The 23,540-nt window shown below is 40.7% G+C and overlaps 1 protein-coding gene across 1 annotated transcript; it reads right to left on the bottom strand.

Annotated features, from left to right (window-relative positions):
- Positions 1-3,773: 3,773 nt before the first annotated feature.
- LOC131444186 (beta/gamma crystallin domain-containing protein 2-like) lies at positions 3,774-9,618 on the bottom strand. Its single transcript, XM_058614385.1, has 3 exons — positions 9,000-9,618; positions 5,282-5,307; positions 3,774-4,346 (listed from the first exon to the last, which is right to left on the bottom strand). Exons 1-3 carry the CDS (start codon positions 9,544-9,546, stop codon positions 3,840-3,842), a joined length of 1,080 nt encoding a protein of 359 aa, XP_058470368.1. The 5' UTR covers positions 9,547-9,618; the 3' UTR covers positions 3,774-3,839.
- Between the last annotated feature and the right edge of the window lie 13,922 nt (positions 9,619-23,540).

Below are 23,540 nucleotides of genomic sequence, written 5' to 3'. Positions count from 1 at the left end.
CTTTTGGGACTGATCCCACACCCAGCTCCATGCACCTCGTATCCTAATAATAAACCCAGACTTGCCGATTGTATCTGTTAGGTATGGGTTCCTCTCAGATCACAAAGTGATGTGTAAGCTGATGCGAGCACAGGCCGTGGGCTGAACACACACTACCACCACAGAGAAGCAGCCCTTAAAGTGTCTAATCCATTCCCACCATTATAATCCCTATGACTACAAATGATCATCAATCATCATTCATATTTTTTCCAGTTTTCACAGTTACTGATGTTGTAGCGAGTTCTGCTGAGCGCTCGACTTTGGTTTCCCCGGCAGTGCCGTTAGTGTCCAAGAAAATGCTGGCCTTGTTCACCCTGCTGTTTTTCAAACGGTTTTCAAACCTTGTCTTGATGTGACTCACAAAAGCAGCTTTGATAGCAGTCGTCTCCTGCCAGACTCTGTTCTCTCCAAACAGGTTTTTAAGTAACTACGGTGCCGCTGTTGCCAGCACCCAAACATCTAAACAACTGAAAACTGTTAAACTGACTCAGTAACTCTCCGCGGTCTTTGTTGTGGTGAGTTTCATGCATTTGTCGACCAGTGCCTCTGTAAAGACCAACGGACCTAAATAGACAGTGGATCCATAGACACAGATGAGACCATTGTTCACTTTGGGATTAGCCTGCTCTTATCTTTTTCCAAATGGATGATTTTGATTAAACGGGATCACAGAAGACAGCATTACGACATTGAACTGTTATTTTCATTATTATTTCTGCAGCTGTCTGCTTGTCGTTAACCCCATGTGCTGACCCTCTGACCTCTGTGGTATGTGTATTATATAACTATAGAGTGTATAACTGACCAAGCAGCCATTTGTTTGTATGAAGAAATTATGATGTTACACTATCATCTGACATCAGACAACTCACCAAAAACAAGCATCTCCAGCCATGAGTACATGCATTCAATCATTTAGAAGTATTTAGTGTTGCAATCATTAATATTGATAATTGTGGCTTTATTTTTCTCCCAAAACAAAAGGGATTGTTGCATTTCTTGAGACAATAACCCACAAGTCATATTTCTGTAATCAACAGTCTGGCATTCATCTAAATTCAATGGGACAGTGATAACATGTACAACAGAATTATTATTATTATTATTATTATTTTTTAAATTTTTAAACAGCTTTTTTTTAAAAGCTGTTTTTAGCTTTGTCTACTCAGTGTTCACTGAGATATAGAACCTCAGGACCTTCAAATCAATATGCTTCAAAATCCTGGATAGTAAGTAACGCTGATAAAAAGAGATTCCAGTTCATTTTATGATAAAATGGTAACTGCTAGTTTTAGGTGTTTCTGTTCATCAAGATAGTAAAACTATCACAGATTTGGGGGAGAAAGGGATTTTTGAAATCTTCAAAATAGAAAAAAAACATTTCTATTTTCCCGCCCACTCTTGCACATAATTATCAACTATTTTTAATTAATTTAATTTTTAAACAAATTCTTCTTACGTTTGTGTTCCGGTTTCTTTGTTCATCTAAGAAAGCAAACTGAGCATCTTTGGTGTGAGGACAAAACCATAGACCATTTTCTGACATTTAATGGTTTAAACAACTAAATGATTCACCAAGAACATAAACACAAGTTACTGCTTCTCTTTACACTTCAAAGAGAAAAGAGAGACTTTTGGAGATTACTTGTGTGAGAGAGGTGAAGAAGGTGAAGAGGGATATTCCCCCCATCTCCACAGGGTTGATGTTTTAAAATGTGTTTGCGATAAATGCATCTATCCTCTGCTTGAAGATGTCACACCTGTACCAACTAAACATTGCTGAAGGAGTTTAAATTTGAGTCACTAGCACTGGGCTCTGTTATCACCCCGCTTTAGATTTAGACCATTTTTTACATGCCTTATGTTCGCTTCATGAAAGAACCTCAGAATAAGAAATAAGCAATTAAAGCAATCACTTAACAAATGGCTCATCTAATAAAACCTACATCTGCTGAAGTCTGGGAAATCTTAGAAACCTTAGGAAAATGTTGGCTGAAAAACGCACATATACAAATGTTTGCTGCTTTCAGGGCAGCTTTGGACTAGTGGTACAGCAGATCAGTTTCCAACCTGAGGGTCAGCAGTTCGATCACTGGCTTCTCTCATTTACATGCCTGGGCAAGACACTTAACCCTAAATTGCTTCTTGTGGCTGTTCCAGGAGCATGTGAATGACTGTGACACACATGTGACAGAAAAAGCACTCTATGAGTATGTGTGTGAACTGTGAACAGTAAAACTGTAATGTAAAGCACTTTGAGGGGTCATCGAGACAAGTGGAAAAGTGCTGTGTAATTAAGGACTGTTTACATTTCACTTCTGCCCAGCTGTACTGCTCTTTCTGTAGTGCTCTTTTCATCTTTTTAAAAAAAACATTTATATACTGTGTATATTAAAATTTTGTATGCTTGTTATGCACCAATGACACCAGAACAAATTCCTTGTATGTGCAAATCGTACTTGGCAATAAAGCTCTTCTGATTCTGATTCTGATTCTGATTTACAAGAGAATCAACCTCTGGCCCAGGTCACACTAACCATCCGCTATCACATTGGATGTATAATGTCTCGCATAATCATCCCACTCTACCACATCATATTTTAATGCTGCGTTCCATTTACATCACAACTGGGAGACGTATCCCCTGAGTTCACTGCATTCCAGTTGAAAAGTCAGAAATGCGAACATATCTCGGGCTAGCAATTGTTAGCAAGTCCAGTCGATAGCAATGCTCTACCTACAAACACCGTAGCAACATGTCAACGTTTAAAAATGACAACAATACTATGTTTACAACTGAGTGAGAAGCTGACATTATGGTGATAAAAATAAGATTGGAAAGTCCTACTGAACATGGAGCTTTACTTTCTAAAACCTTTCATGGCTGCTTGTTGGCGTTTTCAGCCATAGTCCAACTGCATGCAGCTGATATAGCCATTGTACATCCACCTCGACACCAACAGTGGTGATGTGTCACCCTTTGTGTAGCGCAGGATTATTGTGGGGCGAGACCAAAACTAAACGCTGCTATTGTGAGAAACAGAGAGAGTTGGGTGGAGCTGATCGGCCCAAAGCATCATTGTGTGAACTCATCTGTCAATGGTTTGAATGTAGCTGACGTTTGTTTACATTTAAAGGTTAAGCACGACATGTTAAATTAAAATGCATAACATGATCAAACATATGTCTGGTTTATCCTGCAAATAATGTAAGGTGTTACAGAAATGGTTGAAAAATAGTCACTGTATTTATGTTCTCGTCACAGTTTAGAAGGTGAATTTGTGTCATGATTGTTTATCATCTTGAAAAAGTGTCTCCCTACATAAAATGTTTGGGAAATCGTGTTTTACAGTCTTATGATGTCATTACCCTACATTGTGTTTTTTATGAGATTGAGATCCAGTCTAGCATCAGCAAGGCTTCAAAATATATGCTTTTTGTTCCTAACCTATAGCAAGGAAATGGTTGTAATTACCAAAGCTAATATGACACTTTAAAAATCTAAATCCAAAAAAAACAAAAACCTGAAACACAAACAGGAAGTGGGCTTCTACTTCCTGCTCTGCAGAAACACTTCCTTCTGTAGTCTGTGGACGTCGTCCCTGCCGCTGTCTTCTGAGTCAACATATGAGTAATAATATAATGTCATAATATAATGTAATAATATAATGAGGCAAATCAACATATTGAGGAGAGGAGAAAATTGAGAAAAGCAATTTCACAACACCATATTTTATAAGAAAGTAGACTTTATTAGTATTTTCTTATGTGGCAACTTGTGGTGTTGGAGCTGTCGTCTAGTAGAAGGAGTCAGAGATGCGCCTCATGCTCATGAACCTCATGTTGCTGGAGCCCATGTTCGTGAAGTTCCTGTACTCTCCAGGCCTCATGTACATCATTCTTCCTCTGTAGCTGGGCTGCTCGTACATCAGCCAGTGGCCATCCATCACGTTGCAGGACATGAAGTTGGACATGCGGTAGCGGTCCATGATGTTGTCGCAGTCGTCCGTCAGCTCGTGCATCTGGCCCTGGAAGTTGTCCCTCTCATACATCCTCATCCTGAAGGAGCCTCTGTGCATGGGGATCATGCGGCAGGACCTGATGCAGTCGCTCATGCCCATCATGCTCATGTAGTCGGCGTACTCGCCCCTCCTCATGAAGTACTGGTTCCCCATGTAGTTGGTGCGGTCGTAGACCATGAAGCAGCCCCTCTCCACCCTGCAGGAGTGGCAGCGGCTCAGGTAGGAGGACATGTCAGCGCAGTCGCTCATGCACTCGTAGGAGCGACCCTGGAAGTTCCTCTCCTCGTAGAAGGTGATTCTGCCCATCATGTTCATGCTGCTGGAAGTCATCTTTGCCAGGTTCAGTGATGCTGCTGCTGATGCTGCTGCTGCTGCTGATGATACTGTTGGAGCTGAACTGCTTGTCTACCTGTTGGAAACCCTTCCTTTTTATACCTGACCAGCAGAGAGAGCCCCTTTGTGAAAATAGCCTGAGCCAGCAACAACCATAGAAGCCCATCCAGCACTAAAGGGATGTCCACTTTTACAACAATTCCCCCAAAAGACCTTAGACAGGCGGTTTCACTTCATATACAATCAATACCTTTTTGAAAGGGTTAACGGGGAACAATAGCACCTTTTGTAACATCATATAAGCAAAGGCTTACATGACTGTACAGCACAAAAGAAGCAGTTTTAGAATGTGTTTTTTTTGTTGACACTTTGCCAGATCATCCATTACTTTTGTTAGTATAATGTAATTGTATTGCATAGTCTTACAAAGTCATTTTATTCGTAACAGTTTGCTCTCACTGACATGATACTCAGCCTCACGTCTGACTGTGACTGATGTGACAAGACTTTTCATTTGTTATGGATTTTTCTTCATTAAGTGGTAGTTTTCACATTTAATTTAATTACAAATATAGGCACAATAATATATAGTTGTTTTGAATTAGAATAATTTAAATCTGTTAGAAATGTCACAGTGGTAATTGAAGGTAAAAGTAAAATATGATGCAGCAGGGTTGTGTGGATAATTATTAGAATAATTATTAAATACATTAAGTAAAGTACAATAATGTGGCGTTTAAGGTCCAGCCTTAAAATATAACCTTTTCTGTGCATTTTCCTTTTATACGCACACAAACTGTTGGCTCGCTCTTTGAAAATGCATATTTTGTAAAACTCCTGCCAGAGATGAAGATTTTCACAATCTATTTCGCAGGTTGCTACACTTGTGCTATAGTGTTGTATTGTATTGTGCTAACTATTTTCATGGTTTTGAAAATATCTCTTACCTATTTGTTGACTCTAAATCTGGAGAACAAAGGTGACATGTCAGTCCATCTAATGACTTGTTCAATAAGTGGATCTTGAATATGTGTCAGGACCCTCTGCGGGTCCCATACTGATTAAAAACAAAAACTTTTCCATTGACTGCATTTTCTAATAATGTTGACATTCCATTGATACTAAATTACTGAAACAACAGTAGCTGCAACATCATTCCACCACAAGTAAATGAGGTTCTCTAGCACTTAGTCATATCACATGAGCTTCCTCAGCAGAAGTTAAATCTGACTCGTCTTAAAGGTGTTTAAATAGAACATATTTATATTAAAACCCTAAAATCAGCCAGAAGCTAAAGTGAATATCAAGACAAGTGTGATGAACACAGAAGTGGTGTTTGGTGACTGAAACAGACTCTAGTTTCATGTAAACACTGACGCTTATCACTTTCACTTCTTGTTGCTCCCAGTGTTGCTTCACTCAGCAAACCACTCGGTTTTGTTTCTCTTTTCTCCAGCCGTGACAGCAGAGAAGATGAAAGTGTTTACACCTTCAGTCATGCAGGACATCCAGCAAACAAGGCTCATTATGTTGTTGTTTTTTTTCTTCACTAAAGATAAAGACTCCCTGAGGCCCATAAAGCTACTGTAAGTGGCTTTGCTGTGTGTTTGCAGCCAGCTGACAGAGCCATAACACTGAATGTTACCATGCTGCAAACAACAGTTTGATGTGTGGCCACTCCATTAAACTCAACATGGTAGTTAAAGTGAGTTATGGCATCTGTGGCTGCTGTTCCAGGTTGAGTAAACAGCACATGTCAGCACACAGGGCTCGTATTCTCTTGTGGTGTTTGTCCATACAAAGTAAATGGTGTGGAGGAGACTGATGAGCAGAGTTTTTGCTTTAGCGAATGTTCCTTAACTAAAACCTTGGTATATTACAGTATAATGTATGTCACAGATACATGCAGCAATGGTAAGATGAGAGAAGACCTGTAGCAATAGTTTTATAGTCTTTGATAAAAACAGAGTAAGGGACTTTGTAAATTGTACCACAATAAAGTGTGCATGAATGAAAGGTTTTGACATGTGCTCAACACTATGTGGGAATGCATTTGTCCACAAACGTCAGTCTGCACATTCATCAGAGTTTGTCCTATACCTGCTCGTAGTATAATATCCGGCGACTGTTCCTGTGAAATGATGTGAAAACACAATAGGGAGAAACTTGGTGATTGAATTGGTGAGTGTCGTGCTTCTTGCATGCTCAAGCCAGATGCCACCCACTCCTGTAGATGCTCCTTCCATTGTCAACTGGTCTCACACAGAAGGAAAGGAAAAGCAAAAGGCTCTCTTACACCAAGTTAAGTCTACACTATCCGAACAACATTTTTGCTCATTTATCTTGCTGTTGGACAGCCTTTTTTGACTGGAAAGTCAAGTTTGTGTTGTTTTGGTCACTCTCCTGCACCAAAGTCCAAATTTGTGAGCAACCTATTAGCTATGGATGTGAGACTGCAATGACACAATAGTTGAACAACCTCCTAATAATGCTCCATTCTATTTGTAGTCTGAACTCGGAATTTCCAAGGTCCGGCGGCGTTCCTGAAGAGGAAACGCTCTCTGACCTCAGACGATGAACTCTGAAACTCGGTGCAATCTGCACATAACCCAAATGTATGATTCCAAGGTGGCTGCCACCATGCAAACACTGGTAGTTTTACCGTTAATAGCACTTTTGTTGTAGTTCTTTCACAGTAAATCAGTTTTACACATAGTACACACAATTTAGGACTACTTCACGATTAACCCTTAGTGCTCACGTGGCACGGATCAGTGCCGCAGGTGCAACCATGGTAAATTGCTCTGGAAATAACAGAACTCCTTATGTGGACATCCTGGGGGGGGGGGTCCCCACATAAAATGCAACATTTTATGTTGCATTTTTGGTAGTGATATAAAGTAGCAATAATTGTGCAGAAGTCACAAAATTACATTGCTTTTCTTTTCTTTTTATTTATAAAAACGAGCGAAGTGAAGTTTGAACTGTGACATATTTAATAATCTATCTGATAATCTACTTATAGCATTTGATGAGCAAGCCCTTTATAACTAAGCAATTAACTAATGATTGGTTAATCATCAGTTCCAATAACCAACCATTACCTAATGATTAACTTATCATCAACATTGGTGGGTAATCTATAACTCTCCAATAACAAATTATGAGTAAATTATCAGTGTCACAAACTAACCATTATAAAGTGAATCACTGAATCAACTCTATATTATCTGTGCTATTTCACCATTCATCCCTGCAATTCATAGAATTAAAAACAAAAGTCAGGGAAATGGCCTGAAATGAAAATAATACCCTGAAGCCAAACTGTGTTAGAGCATGAGCCAAAAATGTGGAGCAGCACAGCTGTTGATACAAGATTAGTTTACTGATTAACTGAACACTGATAAGAAGTGCTCTCAGGGTCAACTGTGCAGCGGTGTTAACAGGGCACGTCGTGATCATCTATCATGCTGAGGAATTGCGACCCGACTCGCAGCAGAGAGCTGCAGACCTGCAGCACCTCCAGACGTCTGGCTGCTGCGCTTCAAGCTACAAACCCGGGAGGTCTGCCCCGTCGCTCAGGCGAGTTCCAAGAAACTTTGAATTCTTCTACGTGATGAACAAGAAGCAGAGAGGACCTGCTCATGTTCACGTCTGTCTGCAATCATGTGTCTTTGTGAAGCTAAAAAAGAAGCAGAGCCGAATACTTTTGTTATTGTGTGTCGTCTCTGAGTGTCTTCAACAAGCATCACATAGTACAGAACGGGAAGTTAAATGCAATGAAAGCACTTCCTCTTAAATGGACATTTGTATACTTTCAGAATCACAATGAAACCAAATTACCCACAACTGGAAACGCATTCCTGTCCATGTCCATTACACGTCATATTTCTTGATTTGGTTGAAGCAACTTCAGGTTTGTTTTTCTCAAACAAAAACTAATGTTATATCGCAAACTGTATTTTATGCTTTCAGGGCCAGAAAGGAGGAAATACTGGAGCTTCATGTTCATGAACTGTGGACCACTGAAGTGCTGTTAACTGCTATATGATTATGTGCTTAAATGAATCATTGACTGCAGTAATCACACAGTCATATGATCTCAGTATGAAAATACTTTCAAGTTAATCTTCATGAAAATAATTGTAATTTCACGTTCAGTATTCTTATGTAATGTTTTAGTACATGACTGTATTTCACTCCAGGCAGCACAGGAATGAGGCATCTTTACTAATGCCACTCACTGCCAGTGATGTCAAAGTGTCCCTGTGGTTGTGTGTGTGTGTGTGTGTGTGGGCTGTCATGTCGTCTTCTTGTGTATAATAGAACTGTCCATTACACAGTTCTAGCACCGCTTGGCTCGACTCGACATGTGACTTTCGGGGTTTATACACTTTTTTTAATTTGCCTGTGAAGATTATTGGACGCGAGGTAATAATGATGATACACTTACTAGCAATAATAGGAGGAGTCAAATCAACATATCAGGAGAGGAGAAAATTGAGAAAAGCAATTTCACAACACCATATTTTATAAGAAAGTAGACTTTATTAGTATTTTCTTATGTGGCAACTTGTGGTGTTGGAGCTGTCGTCTAGTAGAAGGAGTCAGAGATGCGCCTCATGCTCATGAACCTCATGTTGCTGGAGCCCATGTTCGTGAAGTTCCTGTACTCTCCAGGCCTCATGTACATCATTCTTCCTCTGTAGCTGGGCTGCTCGTACATCAGCCAGTGGCCATCCATCACGTTGCAGGACATGAAGTTGGACATGCGGTAGCGGTCCATGATGTTGTCGCAGTCGTCCGTCAGCTCGTGCATCTGGCCCTGGAAGTTGTCCCTCTCATACATCCTCATCCTGAAGGAGCCTCTGTGCATGGGGATCATGCGGCAGGACCTGATGCAGTCGCTCATGCCCATCATGCTCATGTAGTCGGCGTACTCGCCCCTCCTCATGAAGTACTGGTTCCCCATGTAGTTGGTGCGGTCGTAGACCATGAAGCAGCCCCTCTCCACCCTGCAGGAGTGGCAGCGGCTCAGGTAGGAGGACATGTCAGCGCAGTCGCTCATGCACTCGTAGGAGCGACCCTGGAAGTTCCTCTCCTCGTAGAAGGTGATTCTGCCCATCATGTTCATGCTGCTGGAAGTCATCTTTGCCAGGTTCAGTGATGTTGCTGATGCTGCTGCTGATGCTGATGATACTGTTGGAGCTGAACTGCTTGTCGAACTGTTGGAAACCCTTCCTTTATATACCTGACCAGCAGAGAGAGCCCCTTTGTGAAAACAGCCTGAGCCAGCAACAACCATAGAAGCCCATCCAGCACTAAAGGGATGTCCACTTTTACAACAATTCCCCCAAAAGAATTGTTGCAAATTATTCAGAATAATTGTATTCTATACAATAACATGCCACACATTCCTCTCTCTCCTCTCACACCCATCTCAGTTTCTCATACAGTACATTCATAACATCACAAAGACTCAGGAGAAACTATGTTTATAGAAGGCGTTTGAAGATGCTATTGTAGTGAACATTTCTATGGGCAAATAACAATAATCACAATACAGCTGTGAACAAACTAACAACATCCAGAAAATCAACTATAGCCTATTAAGCTGTTAACTGCTATATGATTTCAAGTTTTGGTTCGATGGATCTTTTTAATAACATTCTTATATTAATCATTTATTGCAGTAATCACAGTCATATAAACTCGAAATGAAAGTATTTTCAAGTTAATCTTCATAAAGAGAATTGTAATTTTGAGTATTTCATGTTCACTATTCTCATAACATGTATAACATATAACAAGACTGACTGTGTTTCACACCCTGGTTTGATCTGGTCTGGAACCTACTTCTGCTCACATAGGTCCAAGCAGCGCAGGAATGAGGCATCTCTACTAAAGTATCCCTGTGGTTGTGAGTGTGTGTGCGCGAGTGGGTCATATTGTCTTGTCGAATGCTGCATTCCACTTTCATCGGATGTTGGACTTCACTCACAAGTTCATCATGTTCCATTTGAGAAGTTTGGAAACACAAACGTAACTTGGGCTAGCCATTGTTGGCAGAACTATTTGATAACAACACTTTCCATGGTATTGTTCACACACAGCAACATATCTATGGTTATAAATTACATTTAGGGGGGTGGAAAAAAAAACATTGGATGCAAATGTATCTCGGGTAGGCTGGCCATTTCCTCATAGCACCGTTAAGGATACAATTTTGTTCATGATAACGATGATATGATGATACAGTAATTCTGAGATAATCTATTCATTGCAAACATTGTTGTTTTCATGTTTATTTATGTTCAATAGTTTATCTTGGTTGTTTTAGGTAAATTATCCTCAGCCCCTCTCACTTCTGGGGTCCCCCAAGGTTCCACCTTGGGCCCTATCCTCTTTTTTATCATATATACTGCCACTGGGGTCCATTATAAGAAATACAAAACGTCTTGCTCATGCCTCTTCCTGTGATGGCACTCTGACCATTCAGCAGTCTGGCGATGTCACACATAGCATCGCCTCAGCTTGCGTGGAACCTGGAAAAAACAGGTACTGAAAAAAGTACCAGGTACTATCGCTAATAGAAATGCAAAATAACTGTACCGTGTCGAGGCGAGGCAGGCCACGCTAGTGGAAAAGGGGCTCTAGAGTTTTAGCAAAGTTCAAAGGCTACATCCCACCTTGAGATCTGGAGAGGGTAATCCAGGTTTTTATCACCTCGCACCTGGATTACTTTGGCATCGACCAGTGATTCTCGTGCAGAACGCTGCAGCACATCTTCTGACTGGGACATGCATACGTGGTCACATAATGCCACTCCACTGGCTACCAGCACATTTTAGGATTTATTTTTAAATTCTGTCAATCCAGTCCATCACAGGGCCAACATAGATAAAAATAACCATTCACTCTCACACTCACACCTACAGTCAATTTAGAGTGTCCAATTGACCTAATCCACAAATCTGCATGTTTATGAGACTGTGGGAGGAAACTGGAGAACCCGGAGAAAACCTGGCAGAAGTGCTATAATGGTGGCAGCCATCATGAAATCCCATGTCAGGGTCGGTGAAGTCGTAAATTTGAGGTGGGTGTTCCTGTGTAAAGAACACCCCGTGACCGTGGAAATTCCAAGTTCCGACTACAAATGGAAGGCACCGTTAATCATGACTTTTCACCAGCACTTGTGTATGAAGGGGTTTTAACTGGACATTGAGGACTTATTGACACGAGGATCAGTGAATAGTTTAAACGGCAGAAACACAGAGGAGCGACTGCAAACCAGCACATGTTCAGACTCATTTACACACAGGAAAACATATGGGATTGCTTATTTATTCTAACGAGTTCCAGGCTCCGCCGTTAGTGGCCACATTGATTAATTGAGCTCTAACTGATGGCTTTAGCTTAAGGCTTGTACTCTAACAAGGGGATAAATCACAGTCCTGAATGTGATATAAAGCTTGAGCCCAAAGAAAAGGGAGTTCCAAGTTCCATACCAGCTTGCACCATTACTACTGTGTGAACAGTGTGTCAGCTGAGGCTAAATCCTCACTGCAAATGAGCCCCCAGCACAAGAGAATTCACTACACTGATTCAATTTTGATTCTCATTTTAAAGCTGCAGTTTAAATACTTCAGCCTGCAGCTCAGAAAATGTCATGCTTATATCTTATTTATCTGCATAAAAACCATCCATGCTACTAAGTTTTCTTTTTAAGAGGCATCACATCTGTCACAGTTATGGCCGCTGTCCACACTACCCTGTAGTTTTGTAGGGTCTACAATGAAGGCACTGCCTTGTTTTAGTTTTATACTCGATGACTGTGTTTTAGTCTGAAAATGATTATGCACTTACCTACATTTGCTTTCTGATTGGTTCTTGTCTGTTGCGATTCTGTGCTATGACCATTTTTACTTTCATTTTCACCTTGTCATTCGTCTTTCAACTGTGGGTTTGATTCCTGGCTCCGCTAGTATTTGTACTTTGTTGGCTGTTACTACTACAACACTGCTGTTAACATGTACATGCGTGACAACATTATATAACAGAGTCATTCACAAACAGCAGTATAACTTGCAGGATTTTGTCAGGCAGTTTGTTCCACAGACTAGGACAGTGTTTCTGAGCCCTGGTCCTGGGGACTCACTGCCCTGCTTGTTTTAGGTCCTGAGTCCCCAGGACCAGGGCTCAGAAACACTGTTCGAGGAGACCTCACCGTAAACACCATTTTCACCTTTTTGTTACAGTCTAGTGCTGCGTTCTATTTACATTACAAGATTCTTCTTCTTTCTTCTCCTTCACGTTAATGTTTTGTAATTTCTTTTGTGTGTTAGTATTTTCTTTGTTTGACGATTTAAATAAAAAACAAGTTCTGTTTAATAACCAGTGGCAAGGCATTCCAAGGCTTTATAAATAAGCAATAAAATCACAAAATCAATCCATTAAGCAACAGGTAAGCAGTATAGAGTAGTCAAAATAAAGAGACATTTTTGTTCTACTGATACCAGTAAGTAGCAAATACAGAAGCACAGTCTGGAGTTGATGATTGCTTGGCATGAATTACAGTGGTTTCATTTTAGAGATATTTCTGAGCTGCTGGAAACAGGATTTGAAAGTCTAAACTGGTTTAATTTTTTTCTGTGTTTAATTGCAGAAAATCTATTTTTGTTTATGTCTATTTTTATATATGTTGTAAGGAAGTTTGGGGTGTTCTGAAAATATTTGCAGTTTCACAACAAAGTAAGTAAAGGATTGGTCCCAGTATTGAACCTTGAGAAACCCCCCACATCAGCCATACCTACACAAAGAAGACGATCTTTTAAGTGAGCTAGCTTGCTACTTTATTTTTGCCACAGAAGCAAGGAGGCCGAGTTAGCTGAAGCTGAAACTTGTTTTTGGTGGCTTATTGTGTGAATGGGGTGAAGTCTGCCATCGCTGATTGCCGTGTTCTCTCTCTGGGTCTAGTGTTTGCAGAGGTCATGGGGAGGCAGCGGCAGCAGGGGTAGCAGCGGCAGGGGCAGTAGCAGGGGTAGCAGCAGCAGGGGCAGCAGCGGCAGCAGCAGCAGTAGTGGCCAAGCACTCATGCGCACAGTGTTGTGTTGGCCATAGATGCTCAGTGAGCTGTTCCTAATGACGTTGCTTGGTGATGACGGCACTGATTATGTGACCCTTCGGGGGAATGAGTGTTGACAGTCACATTGTACTGTGAATACAGGCTGAACCCTGGGAGGTCAGGGGGGAGAGTTGCATCATGATGTCACAGGTCAGCACACGTTGTCACCAGAGTGTGAGAGAAGGCCGGTCTAAAGATCCTCCCTGACCATCAACTTAGGTTTGTGGTTGGAGGTGAAGAAGATGTCATCAATTAAAATAGGTAGAAAGTATCATTAGGGTTTATTAGTTTTACTTTTATTCAGGAGTGAATGTTTTTTTTTCTATGTGAAGCCTAAAGTTTTCTCGACTTTATGCTATTTTGCCCTCCTCGATTTTTCCCCCACTTCCAGCGAGTGCTATAAATGGAACACAGATGAACACTGAACTTTTCTGACGTGATCTTGACTTGACTTTGATTCAACAATAAACCACTTTAATTGCCATCCTGCTTTAACAAACGTGCTTTTTTTTAAAAAAAATTATATTTTTTTATCACTTCATGAACCAAAAATATGGGGTGGCCTTGACATAGGTTGAGTGGGTCGTCTTTGCTGGTCTTCATGCTGACGTAGACCAGCAAGTGACTTGGGGTTACCAAGTCACTAATGATGTATGTTATGCCTTTGGACACGAGACTGGTGGACTCAAATGCACGACTCACAGACAGCGTAAAGTTTAACAAAAGTTTACTTAATAAGGATATAACAAAAAAACGCTCTCATGGAGGATCAAAAAAACATTAACACAAAACGCTCACTAGGAGGATTCAGTAAACATGAACATAAGGCACTCTTCAGGAGGAGCAAACTATTTCAATACGATTAAACTAAAGCAGGGAATCATGAACAACTTGAGTAACTTCTTGGATGAGACAAGACGAACTGGTGACATGACAGGACAATAACCAGGACTATTTAAGCATGATGGAAGTGGTAACAGGTGAATACAATCAGGGGCGGGGCAGACAATCACAGTGGGAAGGAGGTCAGGCTCTGAAACGAGAGGGAAAGGTGAATACAAAATAAAACAGGAAGTGCATATGAAAATAAAACATGAGTGAGTAACCTAACAAACTTACATTACAATGTAAGCATGTGGATGGGTGTGATAGATGGGTGACAGTAGATCCACTGCATTTAGAGTGTGTGTGTGAAAGGGTGAATGGTGTAAAGTGCTTTAAGTGGTCATCATGCCTGGAAAATCACTTTTTAAATACTGACCATTTACCATGTTACAATGTCCACAAGGTCCTGTCCAGCCTACAGGGTGGACACTGCATCTCGTGCATACATATCTTACGATAAGCAGTAGCTACAGATAATGGATTGATGCATGGACTAAGGCTTTATTTATTTTAAAGCAATTATACAAATACAAACAGACGTATAACATAGTTATTCCTCATTGAATAATTCCAAACCTCATTTCCTGTGACGTAATATGGACATTCATGTTGTTTCTTATATTGTGATGATGTCAGGATCCCGATGGCCTCATTCTCGCTCTTTTGAACTTCATAAAACTTTCAGCCTGGTCTGCATGGACCACACAACTGTGTGTTGAGTTCTGGCAACAAGATTTGTTTGGTTGGGACAATTTATCACTGCCTAGACTTTGGTGGTACATCCAGTCATGCATGGACATGTGTTTGGTCTCTGGTGTCAGAACTGTGGACGCCAAACCATTCAACCAGATTCCTCCACAGCAATGTCTGTGTGGACTTGGAACAAAAAAGTGCAACCCAGGTTTTAATTATTTTTCCTGCCAAAACATATTTGGCAAAGTCACTCATAGGAAATAGGATTAAATTACACCAGGAGCATGAGGTTGTGTATATATCTTTTAAGATACACAGTGAAAAGCTGGGGGAACATAAGATGATGCAAAACTAGCAACCCAGCAGTCCCATGCTGGCACAGAGAGGGTGGCAGTGGAAAAAGAAAAAGCTGTGGTGATCCTCTGCTGCTCCCCGTCCTTTACTTGGTTACCGTAATTACATCCCCACATCCTGATGTGAAGCAGATATGCACCAGAAGTTTTTAATAGGCCCTAGCAAAGACTTGCTGAGTGTGCAGGAAATGTCCGCCGCTGCTCCTGGTGCACCTCATGCTGCCGATGTGGCGCTGCATTTTCTCAGCATTTAGAATGAACTGATGGAACGTTTCCTCATGTTGAATACAGAGGGAGAGAAAAAAACTTGGACTTCCTGTCTGTTTACTTCCAACTCTAAAAGTTGTGATGATGTTTCTCAAACAACTTTGACATTTAGTATTATTTATTTCCATAAAACAGCTTTTAATGTGCCTGTTGTGACAGTTTGTGTGATAAACTTCATGTTTTCCAACTTGGTCTCCCAGAGAAAAAAGTAATACAAGTAGTTGCTCTTGTAATTTTGTGCAAACCATGGGAGACATTACATTTGTAGATTGTGAACATGATACAATGTTTAAATCTTATTTTTTTCCTTCTGAAAATGGTTTGATAGGACCTATAGCAACATTTTGAAACTTTTGGGGTTAGTATTTAACAGATTACAGATTATTAGTCCATCATGTCATGACTCTTTTGCTCACCCCTGCCTTTCCCAGGCATGTCAGGAAATGACAGTGGCCTTCAAATATCCCTTATACTACTTCATTGAAAGGATGTAGATACTCTTTCACAACTCTCCCCTTGGATTAACGTTAAAGTTTTAGGTTTCAAGCATTTGGGCCGAAATTCAAGCTGCAGACAAAATTCAAGCTGCAGACCAAAGTTTGAGACCAAACATCGGAAAACATTCTGGAGTGTTTTGGGGAAATGAGGGGGAATTTTTTTTCCAAAACTCTAACAGATGCTTTTATTTCCCTAAAAACCCAACTACGGATTAAGCCCCAGTGGTGTCTTCAGCAAATGCATCTTTTACTCCTCAGTAAAAATAACTTTTGTATATAACTGGCAAGAGAACGCCTCCTTCTCTCTTAGGGTGGTGTTGCGTGTTTCTCCCTTGCTTTAACTGAGTTAGTGTGCATCATTTAACCATATTAATATTTGAAACTCACACATACAAAAGCAGTAGATATATCTGTTATTCTCATTCACAGAGACTGGGAGATTTTAATTTGTGTCACCAATTACATATTTTCCAGCCTTTCACTTAACATTTAATAAATAAAGCATCCATAGAATCAAGTTTTGATTCATACATGGCTGATTTACTGATTCAAATGTGTAACAAAATAGTAGTTAAAAACAAGGGTAGTAGTATAGTCAGAAAGCTTATACTATGCACACATTTGCTGTTATTGAATATTGGTGTCATAGTTTCTAATTGTGTTTTTCAGAAACATGAGCTCTCAAGCATCTGTGGTTTGCAGAAAAAATGCAATAGCAGAATGTGATCCAGGAGACAGGATTTGCCTTTTCCAAATGTGAAATTGCTTTCCAACCAACACTCATTTGTTTGCTAACTTTCAAAAGGAAAATCTGAAAATGTTTATGTGGCAGAAAAACCAGCAGAACAGTGGAAAAAGAAGAAGTATCATACTGTAATTAGACTTTGTGTCTGTTTATAGGAGAAGCAAAATTCCCTGGTAATGAGGGAGGTAATTGTGAAGTGTCCTTCCATGTGGTGTCATGCGATTTAAAGTAACAAGCTTCTCAAGTCAAACTATGAATAGAAAGCAGGAGAACAGATCAAAATGAGCTCATGATTTCAATAGTCAACATGACCTCAGTGGTAAGAGCTCCACGTCACTGACTGCAGCCTCATTGCCGCAGTTTGTACACACTGTACGTTCTTTTTCTATGTTGAAAAACAAGCCACAAAGATTTCTGTGCACCTATAGTATTTCCAGACGAGGGACCTACAGGGCCATGTGTGAGCTGACTGCTTACAAAACCACAGATATGCAGACGTGGCTTCGTTTTCCCAGGCTGTGCAGGCACTTCAGCACTGACAGAACAAATAGACCTTAGCAGGACAAGAGTTTAAAGGGTTGAGTCACATTTTTTCAAGCATGTCACGAAACAGTATTCATGAGATCTCATGTATCCCTGCTTTGTGTAAAGTTGCCCTCTATAATTCCACACTGGTGAAACAGTAGTGCAAAGCTTTTAAATACAAACAAATGTCTGTTACTCCCACTGGTGGAAAACCTGTTTAAACCACAGATTAACCATCAATTTCTTCTTCATCTGCTCCATTTATGCCAGAGATCCGTCATTTCTGGTGCAATGATCCTGCACTCTGGTGGACACTTAACGAGCACAGGCTCTGCATCCCTGCCACACCCGTGCCAGCGGCCAGAGTTTTCTCTGCCTCGGGATTAATAGCAAACAGACTCTGCACTCGCCTGCTTCCCAAACACGTGAACATGCTTGTGTTCTTGAACAAAACTGAGCTGAAATGATGAGATAAGTTCACCTGTCAGAGACGTACGGTTGGCGGTTACACCGGCGCACATCGATAATCCGCGGAGCGGGTGGATTGCGAGCGGCTGGGTTGCGGTTGAAATAAATAAACAAATAAATAAATAAATAATACGTAGGTTAACATATTGACTAGATCTGAAATGAGGCAGAAATGAGTTAACCTAGAGGATCTGTGCAGCTGCTGTGTTCCATAACAACATGTTATGTTTAGCAGACTGCTACTACAATTAATGATGATCGGGTGGCTGACGGTTGCGGGTATTAATTGTTGGATTATTGATATTTAGTAGACGACATTATAGCTCATCTGCGCATCTCTATCACCTATTTTACTCTCTTTATTTGTGATTAGATCAGCGTGATTGATCTCTTTTTGATTGGTTTAGTTGTTGGCCACTGCTTTGATGGTCACTATTGGACATAACAGCCATGTTTTTTAGCCTTAAATTTAGTGTAGAATATTTCCCACCCTCCACGCTGCTGCTCTGAAAAAAAAAAAAAAAAAAAAAGGCTGACAATTCGTCAAAAATTCGACACCAAGAAGTCACTGCCAGATTGTTCAATGTCGTTCGTACTAGTCTCTCCAGTGTTTTTTGGACTGATTCCCGGTATCGACCCTGCCTGTCCCCGACCTGCCCGCTCTGTTTCTGTTCCAGTGATCAAGCCCCTGACTACGGATTGTGCCTGCTCCCCTCAGCCTCAGATCCATTTCCTACTATCTCCTCAGCGTCTGTTTGCTGCTTCAGCCACAGCGATCACCGGCTGCACCACGCGAACGAAGCAAGTTTACACGATTGTGCTGTCTTTGAACTGTCCTTTGAAAAGGTGAAATATAAAAGTCATTACCGACTGTCTGTCTGCCTACGTGTGCTGCATTTGTGTCATCTCCCAACCCGTTACAGTCTCTGTCCTCATTCTGTAGGTACCTGTGAATCCTGGGCTGTTGGATCCAGATCCAGTTGATCTCAGTACATTTTTGTTGCATGCTCACTTGTATAAATGATATTGTAATATTATAAAAATAAGCATGACCGATTTAGAACAACCCTGACAAAACTTAATACAACTGTTCTATAGCTGTTTCTGTTCTCTCTCTTCTGTCCGCACCTTCCCTCCCTCTTTCCCTTTCTCTCCCCCCTTTTTGTCCCCCATCTCTCTGTGATTCTCAAAAACAACTTTCATTTCTGCTTTTTGTTTTTCCAAAGAGTAAAAGTTGAATGTCAGTTTGGAATCAAGTCACTGAATGAAGTGTGTCTGACGCTGTTTTCTGGTTGACCTATTATGTCATAGACCAAAAACTAACTTAGCTGGTAACTAGTTGAGCACCTTTAGACTATTGATTTACGACTACAAAACGTTTCATTCTTTAAGCTGATGGAGCATGAATTCAGTCTCCTCTTCAAAAATACTTCTGCTTTTCTCACTGTTGTTTCCTCCTGCTTCTTCTATAATTCCTGGGTCAAACACAGATGGCAATGGTTTAAGTCAGACTAACACAATGATTTGGGTTTTTTCTGATATCATGTAAATGTAGTGACTGAAGTGTATTTTGGACACAGATGTTTTCTCGTTGTAAAGAATGAAAATAACATGAGCTGCTCCAGTTCCAGCCTCAGAATGTGGGAAACTGTGATTTGCTCTGCTATTATCTCCATGCCAGACATGCCCTTAATTCAACTTGTGAAAGGGTGCATTCCTTCCTGGCTGAGCTGGGGGTGGTGTTGCCTTCTTCTCACCCTCCTCCTGGAGCAAACTTGCTTTACCAATACTTCCTGAATTCCTTCACGGGTTGTCCTGGTGCGAGTGCTTTTTAAGTTGGGGTTTGTACTGTTCCTCATTGCATTCCATGTATCCCCACAGAAAACACTCACTTCCTGTGCTGCGGTAGACAGACTTGCTGGAGGAGCGAGGCTCAGCCCTGTCACTGTGGTGAGTCCTGAGAAGAAGAAGAAAAGCAAACAAGGCACACAAGACAAATCTCCACAAGCCATTGTCTCTTCATTTACCCCAGACAGACGATATGATGTCCTGAAAATGATGAATGGATCAACAAGCTTTGATTGGGCAGCTGTAAAAAGCCACTTTCCAGTTTCTCTCTTACCAGCTACTTACTGTTGAAGCTCTAACGCCTGCAAAAACACTCATTTCCTCTGGGGAATTGTTTTGGATCTCTCACTAACTGTGCAGTCTGTCTGTGAAAAGCATCAGAGGCCGAGCTTAATTCTGGTAAATAAACAAATAGATAGATAGATAGATAGATAGATAGATGGATAGATGGATAGATAGATAGATAGATAGATAGAAAAAAACAAACAAAAAACTTTTGTTGAACAGGAAGTTTGATACTGGAGTGTTTACATTTGCATTCTTTACAAACACTGACAAAAAAGTGACGTTTACCCACTTTGGTCCCCAGTTCAGCACAACAAACCAGTGTGTGTGTGTGTGTGTGTGTTAGTGTGTGTTTCCAGTGCCTCCCAAGGACACAAAGTAGAATACTGCTGAATTTGATATGATTTTTAAACGTAATTTTCAAATTTGCTAAGCTGGTGAGTAACACATTTTCCTTTGGGGAGACAAAGTCACAAGAGATATTCCTTTTATCACTTTACAGACACTTTAACTTCAGTTTCCAGCTGAAAACAGGCTATCAAATGCAAGATAAAGAATTTATGAAGTGGGATTTATGAGGTCACACAGTGACCTACATTATGTAAGTCCTTACTTTGCTCTCAAATAGCCTCACTTCATAGTATTAATTAAATCTCCTGTCTTATCACATCCCAAACTTTTTCTCCTGGATTCACATGTGTGACTGTGGAGGTCACTGAACTCACTATAATGTTTGACAAACCAGTTTGAGACATGGACGCTGAGAGATGCTGAGAGAAACCATTAGATGATGAATATAATGTATTCAACTGTGAATATAAAGTGACAAACACAGAAATCAGCAGAAATACTCAGATAAACTTTGACTTCCAGACCATGATTGATTGGTGTCGAGTGGCCAAGAATGTCAAGAAGTCACCAACAAACCAAAGGGTTACTTCTCAGGGACATAGCACTGAGGGAGGAGAAGAAAAGAAAACTATTGACCCAAATTATAAAATATATATACTCTATTATAATGTTAAAAAAGTGTTAACTGAACAAAGCAGACTCTAATTTTCTGTTTCTTGTTTGATGCCAGGTAGCACTTAACATTAAAGGTACAATACCACAACCTACTACGATGATGCAGAGGGAACATATGCTGCGTTTCCACCATGGTACGGTTTGGTTTGGTTTGGTACAGTATGGTATGGTATGGTTTGGAATGGTAAAACCCTGGGTCAGACTTGCATTTCTACTGAGAACAGGAGCTTTACTTGGTAGGCGGGGTGTGAGCCGTGCCTGATGGCCACGTAGCGTGATGTCGTACTGGTGCGCTGACAATGAATGACAACATCGAACGCGACACATCAGACAACAATGGAGGAGACGTCCAGCAGCTGTTTTTCCTGCTCAGTTTGTGGCTGTTTGTCTATAAGAATAGACTGCAGGTGTTTGCCTTGACTGCCATGGAATTATTCTTGTACACCAAGAGAAGGGTGCCAAATAATAATTTGGTTATATTCCTAATGGAAATGCAAATAAATACGTACCATACTGTACCAAAGCGAAATGTTCCACTCGGTGGAAACATGGCTAAATATACTAACCCCATACTCCCCAGGACATGACAACACATGGTTCAGCCCAATCAGCTGGCTCCAGAATTAAGATGTCCTCTGCCCAAGATTGGTAGCAATTAGCCTGCTGAAAATTTAGAGGCAGAGGAGGAAAAAGAGGAAGCCATGGCTTTTGTTAAGCCAGTATCCATGATCACAGATACACACTATTGTTAAATATTTAAGTATTAGTTAGCTGCATTTTCTTCAGTCTTGACGTCCTCTCAAAACGGCTTCACACTACAGTTTTTTTCACATCTTTCATACCCATTCACAAGCTGCTGGTACAGTCATCAGGAGCAACTGTTTTCATTTCAATTTATTATGGCTTCATTAATTATTGTTAATTACTATTTGTCAGTTAGTCCAGCCTAATATAAAATCTGTCTGATCTTCATATGTACATACAAATGCACTGACTCATTTTTCATTCACCACAAAGCTTACAAATCCAAATGGTTCTGCTGTCAGAGAATCTATTCTACAGCATGCTGATGTGACTCTCATCTGTGTTCACATGAACTTTGGGGTTGTCACGTCATGTGTGCTGCGAGAGTTTGGCTTGGAAGACTGGTTATGTTCACATTATGACAGGGTTCAAATCTGATGGCAAGCATGTGCAGAATTGCATGTGCGCACGTGTCAACATCATACATGTGAGACCACTTGGTAGACAAGGCGAGGGATGAGATCAAATCTACCTGTATTGATCGCTGATCGGAAGATTTCAGAGACAGAAGCTCACGGTGAATTTTAGATTTAGCTCTAGAGGAAGACACTCCCCTCCAGTGTTGTTTGTTTTGGACCACAACGCTCAGCATGTGTGCATCGGCAAAAAGCCTCATCTGGCCATTCTCACTCATGTCACATGGCCACGTATTGATGCACAGAGCTTCAATTAGTTGGGAAAACGTTTTTTTAGTAAGGTAACATTAGCAGTTAAGATTTCAGATATACAGTAGATTTATTTAGACTGACTTTTAGTAGTTTTTGTAGTAATAAGCCCAGAAGGATTCAAAATCCGCTAAAACGAAAAGAGTGTTTAAATGTAAGCGTTGTGAGGGGACAAAAGTGGAGCACTGCTGCACAGCCTCTGCTAAATTCTATAATTTGTTGCTAAATACTCTTGGACACATCTGCAGACAACAACTGTAGAACATCTCTGCATCGTTGGCTGACAGCTTTCCAGAGATAGTCGGCCTGGCTTATTGAAAACCAGGAAGAGACAGTGTATATAGCCAGTTGACAATTGGATTTATGTGTCCACACAGCCCCAGAAAAGAATCAGACGTGAGTCACATCAGCAAAAAAAAAATAGAAAAGAAGATGTGAGTCATTTTAGCCTTGTGATCTGAAGGAAGATAAAATCATCTAATTGTTCCTGATGTTTTAACACATTGTGTGTCCCATAAGACGACGTAAAAACAGAAGAAAACATGCAACACTGCATTCCATATTGCAGTTTTGTTTATTAGCAGTTCAAGTGAACATGAAATGGAAGGAATCCAAGTGTGCGCTGTGCAGCAGTGCATTCAAATCTGCTTCACATTCCAAAATTTATGGCTTAAACATTGGATTGTCTTATTGCCAAATGTCAAAGCAAACCTGAGGATGAAGATGCCAAGCTGCATTTCTTTTCCTTTTCTCCATCCAGCTCTACATGGGGATAATGGATTTAACACCTGCACTCTGTCTATGGAGATTTACAGGCACCTGGAATTGCAATGAAGTGATTTTCATTTTTGATGTTTCTGCTTTTTTACTGTCCACCAAAGATTTCAGACTGTCTCAACTGTCTTTCCTTTGAACTCTTTGGCCTCTAGTTTGACCACAGAAGCGCATCACCACTCTC

This window comes from Solea solea, chromosome 17, assembly GCF_958295425.1.
Source record: "Solea solea chromosome 17, fSolSol10.1, whole genome shotgun sequence".
NCBI lineage: Eukaryota > Metazoa > Chordata > Actinopteri > Pleuronectiformes > Soleidae > Solea > Solea solea.
Note: the sequence above shows the minus strand (reverse complement) of the source record. Positions and strands in the feature narration are given on the sequence as shown.